The sequence below is a fragment of the Panthera onca genome, chromosome C1, assembly GCF_046562875.1.
Source record: "Panthera onca isolate mPanOnc1 chromosome C1, mPanOnc1 haplotype 2, whole genome shotgun sequence".
Classification (NCBI taxonomy): Eukaryota; Metazoa; Chordata; class Mammalia; order Carnivora; family Felidae; genus Panthera; species Panthera onca.
This window is the reverse complement of record NC_138346.1, coordinates 111,147,095-111,157,437: the sequence shown is the minus strand read 5'-3', so window position 1 is coordinate 111,157,437 and position 10,343 is coordinate 111,147,095. Positions and strand designations below refer to the sequence as shown.

At 58.4% G+C, this 10,343-nt stretch overlaps 1 protein-coding gene across 1 annotated transcript in view; it reads left to right on the top strand.

Moving 5' to 3' along the window:
* The first annotated feature begins 2,217 nt into the window (after nucleotides 1–2,217).
* HS6ST1 (heparan sulfate 6-O-sulfotransferase 1) overlaps nucleotides 2,218–10,343 on the top strand; it is a 46,280-nt gene continuing 38,154 nt past the window's right edge. The window contains exon 1 of the mRNA XM_060624689.2: nucleotides 2,218–3,116. Coding sequence (XP_060480672.1) covers nucleotides 2,590–3,116 — 527 coding nt within the window. The 5' untranslated portion in view covers nucleotides 2,218–2,589. The remainder of the gene's footprint in view (nucleotides 3,117–10,343) is intronic.

The window sequence follows — 10,343 nt, the reverse complement described above, 5'->3', positions numbered from 1 at the left end:
CTAGGCCTCAGTTTCTCCATTCCATCAGGCACAAGATGGAAACCCAGGACAAGCACAGATGGGTTCAGTGGCCTTTCAGTAATGCTCCAGTTCTCTCTTGAACATTCTGCACCCAATTCCCTATCTGGCAACAGAGACTGTCGTTGGGAGCTGAGGAGTGGCCTTTCTAGACCCTCTCACTGCCCCCCCATTCAGCCTTGGCATCTGGCCTGGGGGATCTGAGGTGACTACAGGGATGAATACGGGCTGGACTCTGAGGCCAGACAGCCCAGGATCAGAACCTTGACTTTCTTAAGACTGAGAGAGGGTTGGCCCACCCTGTGGTCTCCATGCCTGGCCCAGATACTCAGGCCTCAAGGGATGAGGGGGCATATCCGGCAGTCTTTTGTTCAGGCTCTAACCATCCTGCTGCTGTGGGTCAGGAAGAGGTTGTACTGGAGAGAGGAGACCACCAGCCAGCCATGTGACCTTGCCCAGGGTCTTCACCCATCTAAAGCTCATTTTCCTGTTCTGTGAAATGGGTATTATAGTCTGGTCTACAGGCTTGCTAATTAGATTGGAAATGACATACCTATGATGCCTAGTACTCAGTAGTTCTGGATAATAAGCAGGCTTAATCATGATTTACCACTTGGTGGAGGATTGTCATCTGGGTGCCTAGGAGTTTGACCCAGGGAAGCTCTGCCCTCGGTATCTGTGCTGCTGCCTTCAGGCCCATGAAGGGAGACTCCCTAGGCCTCAGTCCAAAACAGCGACCAGTGAGTGCAGGCAGAGGCAGGCAGCTGCAGGCACAGCACAGAGCCAGCCCCCACTCCTGGCAAAAATGAATCATCACTGAGGAAGCCTGGCCCAAATGCCCCTGGCCCCAGGGGGAGGGTCGGTTTTAAAGCAGCTTCAGTTTGGGCAGGGACTTGGGCCCTGGACCCCCCACCCCCACCCTGCCCCCAGCTGCTCTAGCTCACTCTGCATCGTGTTCAGGGTGCTGCATCAGACCGTCTGGAGCTGATGCCCCTCCAGCCCCTTGTGAAAACCGCATGCTTCTCTGTTAGGTGGGTTTTGGAGCATTGGTGGTTGTTTTCCAGTTCTCTGGGTTTGCTTCCAAGAGGGCTTTCTGTTGTGATTTATTTTTTAACAGTTTACTGAGGTATAATCGACACAACCCTCCCATCCCCCCAAATCCACCATGCTTTCAGGAGCCCCAACAGAAGCAAAACAGGGTAGCCCTGGCAGGGGACGATGATGTGCGTGTCCCTACCCACCCCAGCTCTATTCTGACAGGTCATTTCACACCCCAGCTCTCCTCCTGCTCCGTGGACGTCAAGGCCAGTGCCCTACCCTAAATGTGGTGGGCCAGGTGGGGGTCGGTCTGATGAGGAACTCCGCACGTGGTGTAAGCCAGGAGGCTTGAGCGGAGAGTGGACCACAGGGCAGGGAGGCCCGAGGCGTCCCTGAGGGCACCACCAAAAACAGGACAGGCCCAGGGCTGCCAGACAGACCGACCTCCCAAAGATGAAAGTTGAAATGTTTTGTGGACTTTCACAATTTTAAATATGGGCTCAACACTTAATAACTTTTTCGTTGGGGTTTTAATAAACATGGAGGGGGAAATGCACACTGTCTGAACCTCCTTTCAAAGAAGAAGGGACTGCATAAAACTGGGCCTTAGGCCTCTGCGGACACCTCAGTATCTCTCCAAGAGGGACCCCGGGTCATTGTCCCAAAACCACGAGGGAGAGGGGGTCCCGATCGCGAGCGCGCGTCCAGAACTCTGCGCCCCCAGCCCTCCCTTCTCTTCCTCTCGCTCTGGCCCCACCGCCCGCAGGTCGCACCAATGGCAGCTCGGCCTCGGCCCTCTCGCACTTGGAACTTTGAAGCGCCCAGCGTGCAAGGTCAGTGGCTTTCCTCCGTAGGAGCGCGGAAGGGTAGTCCACGCGCGGCCGGAAAGTGGAGGGAGGGGGGCCGAAGCGCCAGAGGTGCCGGCCGCTGCGCTCCCCGCTCCTGCCCAGAAGGGCCTCCCGCGCGCCTGCTCCCCGATTCCCCAGTCGCTCCCCCCGGCCTCCCTGACAGCAATCAGTTCCCCGTCTGGCCGCCGCCCGAGACCGGGTCCCGCGCCCAGCACCGGCCTGAGGCCCCGCGAGCTCCGGGGGGCGGAGCCGAGAACCGGCGCGGGCGGCGACGGCAAGAGGCGCCGCGGGGGCGGGCCGGGGGCGGGCCGGGGCGGGGCGGCGGCGGACTGCGGAGACGCGGCGGCGCGCGGGGCGGCGCAGAGCGTTCTCGGCGCGGCGCGGCGCGGAGCAGAGCGGCCGGCGGCGGGCCGCAGGGGGCGCGGGCTGGGGCCGGGGCCGGAGCAGAGCCGGAGCCGAGCCCGGGGTCGGGCCCGGGGAGCCGGAGCCGGGGCCGGGCGGAGAGCAGCCATGGCGCCGCGCAGGGCCGGGGCCCGCGCCGCTGCGGGCGGCCTGGGCGCCGAGTAGCCGGGCCGGGCCGGAGCGCGGGCGGCGGCGGCGGAGGAGGCAGCTGCGCCCGCGCCCCCCCGCCCTCCCAGGCCCCGCGCCCCGCGCCCCGCGCCCGGGCCGCCGGCGATGGTGACACATGCGGCGGCGGCGCGCCGGCGGCAGGACCATGGTTGAGCGCGCCAGCAAGTTCGTGCTGGTGGTGGCGGGCTCAGCGTGCTTCATGCTCATCCTGTACCAGTACGCGGGCCCGGGTCTGAGCCTGGGCGCGCCCGGCGGCCGCGCGCCGCCCGACGACCTGGACCTCTTCCCCACGCCCGATCCGCACTACGAGAAGAAGTACTACTTCCCGGTGCGGGAGCTGGAGCGCTCGCTGCGCTTCGACATGAAGGGCGACGACGTGATCGTCTTCCTGCATATCCAGAAGACCGGTGGCACCACCTTCGGCCGCCACCTCGTGCAGAACGTGCGCCTTGAGGTGCCCTGCGACTGCCGGCCCGGCCAGAAGAAGTGCACCTGCTACCGGCCCAACCGCCGCGAGACCTGGCTCTTCTCTCGCTTCTCTACGGGCTGGAGCTGCGGGCTGCACGCCGACTGGACCGAGCTCACCAACTGTGTGCCCGGCGTGCTGGACCGTCGCGACCCCGCCGCGCTGCGCACGCCCAGGTGAGCGCCCCGAGCGGCCGGGTCCCAGCTTGCGGCTGCAGCCCCGGGCCATGCCCCCGCCGGGTTGTCCTGGGCCCGCACTGACCTCGCCGCCCCCCCCTCCTGTCCTCCCCGCAGACCGCTTGTGGACCCCCTCCCGACCTGCTGGGAGCCCAAGGCTCCCAATTGGTCCTCTGCGGCCGGGCCCGTAGTCACCCTGCCCTCTATTCTCACCTTCTCCGTGTCGCCTCTCTACTTTTTTCCTCCACCGCTCCCGCCCCGCCGGCTGCGCAGAGCCTCGGTTTCCCTCGGGTCACTGGCCACTGCCCTGGGGATATCACTTGCCTTGCACCGCGGGCCAGTGTATAATCTGGCTCTCCCCAGCAGCGGGTCCAGGCTGGCCTTGCGTGGGTCGGGTGGGAAAGTGGGTTCCTTGGTGTGTAGCTCACCTGCAGTGTTCGCTTACCATGGAAGTGCCTTTCCACCTGCACCCGTGAGCCCCCCAGCTCCCCAACCTGCCTTGAGAGGGCTGGGGAGGAGCTGCCAGGGAAGGGGGTTGGCTCTGCCTGCCCGTGTGTGCAGGTAGAACAAAGGCCTGAGTGTGACCTGGGGCTGGGGGCGGGGAGGAGGCAGTGCTGCCTGTGCTCACAGTTGGGCCAGAACCAGTTGGCAGCTCCCTCCGAAAGAGGAGTGCAAGGGAACAGCTAGGTTAGGGGAGCTGAGTTCGTCAGGGGGACCTGTACAGCCACATACTTTGCTTGGGAGCCCCCCGTTTCTGTGGAGGTTAGAGGCACAGGGCTGACCTCTGGGGGACAGCTTTCCTGCTGAGTACACTGTAGCCACAACCCTGGAGGCCAGGCTGGGTTTCCAGCGCTTAAAATTTGACTTCTCTTCCTCCAGCTCATATTGGTGCCCTAGGGGCCTTTTCCCCAAGATGCCAGGGCTGGGGAAGGCCGGAGTGAGGTCTTGTTGCCTGCCTTTTGTTTATCTTCCATATTTGCCTCAGGACTGCACTTACAGACAGGCTGGGGGTAGGATAGCTTCTGTGACCTCTGTAAATCATGTTTGTTGGCATACTTTTGGGTCAGGAGGGTGCAGGGTCCCTGGTGTGTTTGAAGGATAAAGGTTGGGTATCTCGCGAGTCCAGAGCTGAACGTGGTCCATGGCATTGCTCTCCTGTTCAGTTCTTCAGTCCTTTTCATGTGGTCTTTCCTGGACTGTGAGGAAATGAAGGCCCTAGAGCTGAGGGCACAGGTCATCTTACTTTGCCTTGGCTGCCCCACCCCCTGCTCCTAGCAGCTCAGAACCTGAGAGGTGATGTTCCAGGTCTCTTAAGGCCCCAGTGGTTACAAATCTACCATTCCAAAGCCCTTAAATCCTTGCTTCCTGTACAGCACTTGGTGTGCTTTCCTGGTGTGATCCAGCCACTCTGTACTAGACTGAGCCAGGTCTGGGGTTGACACACCAGGGCTGTAGGCTCTAAGAACTAGGCACTGACCAAGCCACATAGGCCTCCTCCTTTTCTGCAGGAGTGAGGATGGGGGTGGGCACTATCCTGTCTGCTAGAGGGAATTAGCTTGGGCGAACCCCAGAGGGGACGGTGTGCAGAACCTGTTCTGGGGGCTGCCTAGAGGCCTGAATCCAGTTTGTACAACCGGATGCCCTTCCTGCAGCCTGTCTCCTGAGGCTGTTTCCCTTCAGGTCACCAGGATGAAGGGCCCCTGACCTCCCTTCTCTGGAGTCTGTCCACCAGAGCAGGAGGCCCAGCCACCCTTCCAGACAAGAGTGGGGGGACCAAGTGGAGCAGATGGGACCCCCCAGGTGCTGCACGAGGGAGGCCCAGCACCGCCCCACTCAGGGTGGGTGTCTGAGCAAGAATAGAAAAAGCCGTGCCTAGTCAGCCGATGCCTCTTGCTGTGGTGGGCTGCCAGCCCCTCTGCCTAGAAGTTGCTGAGCTCAGCAGCATGCTGGCCCGGTGGAGGAGGGGTTTCCGGGGTTCGCAGGAGGCCTCCCTCTGCTGTCCGCTCTGGAGTGGGCTGTGGTGTGAGGCAGGTGACAGAGCATCGTCTTCTGTGCGCTCTCCCCTCCTTCATTTCTGTTCCAGGCGCTAGGTAGATTGCTTTTTTAATGAGCTTCCCTGAGAGGCCAGGGTAATCTTGGCTTTGTGCATTTACAAGCCCATCCAACTGAGGTTCACTTGCTGAGTGTTCCCCTCATCTGGAGCTGGACCAAGGTACTTCTAAGGTCAGCATGCAGTTCTCCCATCTATCCCCCGACCCCCGGCCCAGCACCTCTCTGGATGAATTCGTCAGTGCCCAGATTCTGTGGGATCTCTGGTTTCGGGAGCTCCAGATTTCACCCTCACCCTCCTTCCAGCAGGCTACAGCTTGCCTTCCCCATGGCCCTGAGGGTGCTGGAGTGACCACATGGCTGGTTACCTGGGCCGGGGGGGCCTCCAAGAGCTGCCCTGACAGGTCCCTGGGTGTCTGGGCCTAGGGTGAGGACCCTTCCTTCCTCCCTGGGTTCCAGGGCCAAGCATGTTGCAGGGCTTGGATGAATGCCTCCCTGCCATGAGGTGTGCTTCTAGAAACTCCGCCAAGCCTCTTGCAGCTCCTGGTGCTAGTGTCTGCAGTATTTGGGGGCCTAGAAGAGGCAGGCCTTGTGGCTCAGGGAAGTGGGGGTTTCTACGGCTCCAGAACTGCCCCATCACACGGCGTCAGCCTCGGGGGTTCTAAGCTGGGCAGGTGTTGAGGTGACAGACTTCAGGGTGAGGAAACACACCTTCCCGGAATACAGTTTTCAATTTCTAACAGTGGTTAGTGCTTCCTGAGTTAAAAGAGGAAAAGGCATATGAGCCAAGTGTCTGTAGGTCCCTCTTATGTCGTGTGTCCACTGAGGGGGCTGCCACACCTGACCTGCTAGCATCAGCCAATGTGCTTGAAAGCCCCCCCACCCCCCCGCCCCACTCCAGGAAGCACTAACCTTGGAGCAGCGCAACAGACAGGTATTCAACTGCTGCCAGGGGCCACTTGGATTAGAGTCTCAGCACCCCATGCTCCTGTGTTGCTTCAGAGACTCGCAGAAGGGCTCCTAAGAGCCAGAATGTCTCTCCTACCTCTCCCCATGTGCCTGAAGGGGACAGTCAGGGCCTTGCCTGGATTGCCCCAGAAATGTTCCTGAAATTGTGGAGGCTTCATTTGGAGCCCCCTTGGGCATTTGGGTCCCGAGTATGACTTCCAGGCCGCCTCCCTGGCTCAGCCAGGCCCTCTGTGCAGCAGTCCCCCACCCCCACCCCAGGAGCCCCTGGTGGGCTCCCTGCAATCTGTAATGTTGCCATGTAGAAGCAGCATTGGTAGCCTGTGTCCTCTTAGCCCTGGTCACCCACCCTCCACTCTCCTGAATTCCTGTCTGTGTTCCAGAAATCTGCTGTCAGCTCAGCCTTTGCTACCTTGTGCCCCAGCATGCTGTGCTCTCTGCCCACTGCTGCTGGGTCCTCCTCCCTTCAGTCTCAGCTCTGCTGTCCCTTCCTCCAGGAAGGCTTCGCTGCCAGCACCCTGCTGCCTTAGATGCCACTGGCTGTCCTTCATCTGCTATGCTGGCATGTCCACAGCACATTGGCACTGGCCAGATGACGAGTGGGTACTGCCCACGTGTTGGTACCAACTAGAATGTTCTCTTCCTGGTCCTGCACCCTCTCCAGGAGCTGTGCCCTTCCATGAGTCCTTTAGTGAATCAGGTTCAAGTCAGCCTTGAGTACAGTGCCAGTCCCACAGGGCTTCAGGGGCCCTCAGTGGGCCCAGCCAGCTTGGTCAGACTTAAGATTAGGCGTTTCTGTGACACTTCTTTCTGTGGCACTCCACACCCAACTTGCCTTCACAGTTACTTTCTTACGTGCGATCAAGGGACAAAACCCACATTTGCCTACAGCAGGACAGATGTTAACCAGAGCCCATGACTAGGACCCATTTATAGGGCCTAGCCCCCTAGGGGACCTGGATAGACTGTCATCATGGCCTGAATCACCTGTGGAGGCCTTGCCTGGAGACGAAGGGAATCTGAGGTCAAGTCGTTCAGAATTAGGGGGTGCCCAGGTGGTTCAGTCAGTCAAGTGTCAACTTTTGATTTACTCTTGATCTCAGCTAATGGTCATGATCTCACAGTTCGTGAGTTTGAGCCCCACATTGGACTCTGCCGACAGCATGGAGCCTACTTAGGATTCTCTCCCTCCCTCCCTCCCTGCCCCTCTCCTGCACGGATGCGCCCCTGCGCTCGCCCTCTCTCCATCTTTCTCTCTCTCAAAATAAATTAATAAACATTAAAAAAGAAAAGATGTTCAGAATTAGATTTTCATTCATATTCAAAACAAAACTTTTTAGGCAAAAGCATGAGAAGGCAAATTTTTAAATAGCTTACTGACGATTATTTTAAATGGTTCTTCAGTTTGTAGAATTCTCTCTGTAACTCGTGTTTTCTTTAAAGCACCTGAGAGTTGCAAGACCAGGGCTTCCTGTCCTTTTAGGCACCTTACTTGTCAAACCTGGGGCTGTGTAGAGTGGGCTGGCCCACTGTACTGTGGCGGGGCCTACTCTGCTGTGGGGACTGTCGCTCCTGGGTCAGAGAGCCCTGGGGACAGTGGCCCAGCTCCTGCCCCTGGGGCCTGTGAGGCTCCTTGTCTTTTTCTTTCTTTTTCCGTTGGAGGTCTGAGAGGTTTGCTGCTGATCTTGAGGAGTAGCAGGTGATCAGGTCAGGGGGGTTGGGGGGCTTGGTTTTGTCATCCTTAAAGGACCTGGAGTCTTTTTCTTTCACATCTCATGGTTTTGTTGTTGTTGTAATGACTGTGTGATAATTGAGAGGAAAACAATAAAAGAGAGAAGTAAACTCACTATATTCCTCATGCACATCTTTTTTTTTACACTGTAATTGAAACCATAATATAAATTTTCTATAAATGTTGTTCTTTGTTATTAAAAATTTACTATTTTAGTAGCTGCAGGTGACACCCCCCCCCCCCCCCCCCCGCCGGGTGTATTGTTAGTCCTGCTCTGTCATTAAATGTGCAGATTTCCTGTCTCTGGCTCCTATAAGTAATGCTGTAGTGGGTGTCGTTGTGTGCAAATGTTTTGCGTAGCTCTGATTTCCTTTGTAAATTCCTAGGAGTGGAATTTCTGAGTTGAATGATCTGCAGGTTTAAATACTCTCAGCATAAACATTAGGTTACTTTTCGGAAAGTCTGCCCTTACCATGTTGCCGCATGTGGTATTTGAGTGCCCGCTTGAGCAGCACCTTGGTTGGCATTGGATATCGTTGTGGGTGTGAAAAGAGTTTACTTTTTTAAACCAGCAAAATGTGTCTATCTGTGGTTTTTATCTAAAAGCCCTGCTTGGTGCATGCACTCTTGGGGGCTGGGGAGGGGTCATGTCCAGTCTCCCCAAACACCTGCTCATCTGGCCACAGCTGTTGGCTTCAGCCCCTGCTGGGAGAGCCAGGTGCAGCTCTGACATCTGGGGTCTGAAGGAAAGGCGTGGTGGGCTCTGGGGACCCAAATCCAAGGAAGCCAGAGTCCAGAGAGGGAAGGGTGCAGATAGGCTAGCTCTTGTCCCCCAAGCACTGGGTGGCTTCTTGGAATGGGTCATCTTATGCGGCCCACCACCCCAATAATGCAGGTGTCTGATGATTGTCCCAGTTTTCCACATAAGGAAGTCAAGGCCCAAGAAAGTTGGGGAACTTGCAGAGTCCCTCAGCCTGCAGAGCCAGGAGCTGATGCTGAGATGTCTGTTCCGAAGCCTGTGTGTCCCGCTCCACCCCACCCCCAGGCGGGTAGACTGTCTTTGGGTGAGAACAATAGCCAGCAGTTCAGTCAGACCAGCCAGGTTCAGCACATGCGGCTCCCGAGACCCGGAGCAGACACAGGCAATTTCACAGGCAGACCTGTGTCGTTAGTTTACTGGAAAACATCTGGTGGCCTTCACCAGAGTGGCAGCAAGACAAGAATCAGGCCGCATCCTCTTGGCTCCAGCAAGGGAGAGCTGATGCTGGCGCTGCTGGCAGCATTCGGGGGGGCACCCAGTGCAGCCCGGCCAGTGGGCCCGCCCCCACCCCCACCCAGTGCCCATTGCAGGTTGTTCCCAGGTGGTCGTGAGGGCCCACAGCCAGCAGCCCGCCACCTGGGCCTGCTGGAGAGGTGGTGTGATTCCGGCCAGGATTCAGTTCAGCTGGTCTTTGGAGAGGATGGGAAGCGGGAAGGACGCTCAGGCTCCCTCCTGAGAAGATGGTTTCTGAGTACTTCTCCTCAGCAATTACCAATAACCACGTGGACACTTCTCATTGGCAGCCCTGCTCTCCTCTTCCTTGAGGTCGGCACGTCGGCCTCACTTGCCAGCACTCACAGCTGAGGAGATGTGTTTGCAGGAAAGTTATCTCTCCATACTCTCGTTCTTGCCTCTTCCGGAACTCCATTGGCTCCTTCTCTTCCTATTAAGCTTTTGCTCTCTGTTTGGGTTACCAGGGGTGAGATGCTGTCCCAGCTACAGAAAGACAGACAGGGGCCCAGGCGTTAGGGTCCAGTCTGCCCCTGGATGTAGGCCTCACTTACTGCCTATGGGACTTGTGGTCTCATTTCTCTGTTCCTCCCTAGGTAAAATGCCCCCTCCCTGGTGTGGCTGTGTTCCAAGTCGCTAGCTGGCAGGGCTTGCTATTCTGGAAGTGTGGCATGCACATACCCATCCACCAGAGAGTTACTGTGCTAATCCCAGGCTGCGGGACCTGGGCAGACGTTAGAGGACGTCTGTGTCGGGCAGGCGGGCGGTGGGCATGGGCTGTCCAGCCGCTGATGACCACACACACACACACACGTCCTGCCCCAGCCTGGGCCTAGGGCCTGTTTGCTTTGATGAGGGAACAGAAGTCAGCCAGGCGGCCTTTCTGTCCCACGGCTACAGCTTTCTCTGGCCAGGCTCTGGCCAGCCAGCAGCCCTTCCCTGCAGTGTTGACTGCTTTCCACCACTCTTGAGGCTCCCTCCCGAGTGGCCAGACCGCTCAGAGGCCTCACCCCCACACAGGCTGTTGGTCCATTCATTCACTTAGCCAGCCACGCTGGGGCTGCAGCCTCAGTTCACCAGGGCCACCTGTGGGGACTGATACACCGAGTTCCACATGGCCACTGCAGGACCTTATGGGCCCTCTCTATGTAGATGGGTCTCTGAGGCCGCGGGGGAGGACGGGCACATGTGGGGACACGCTCTTGGATTC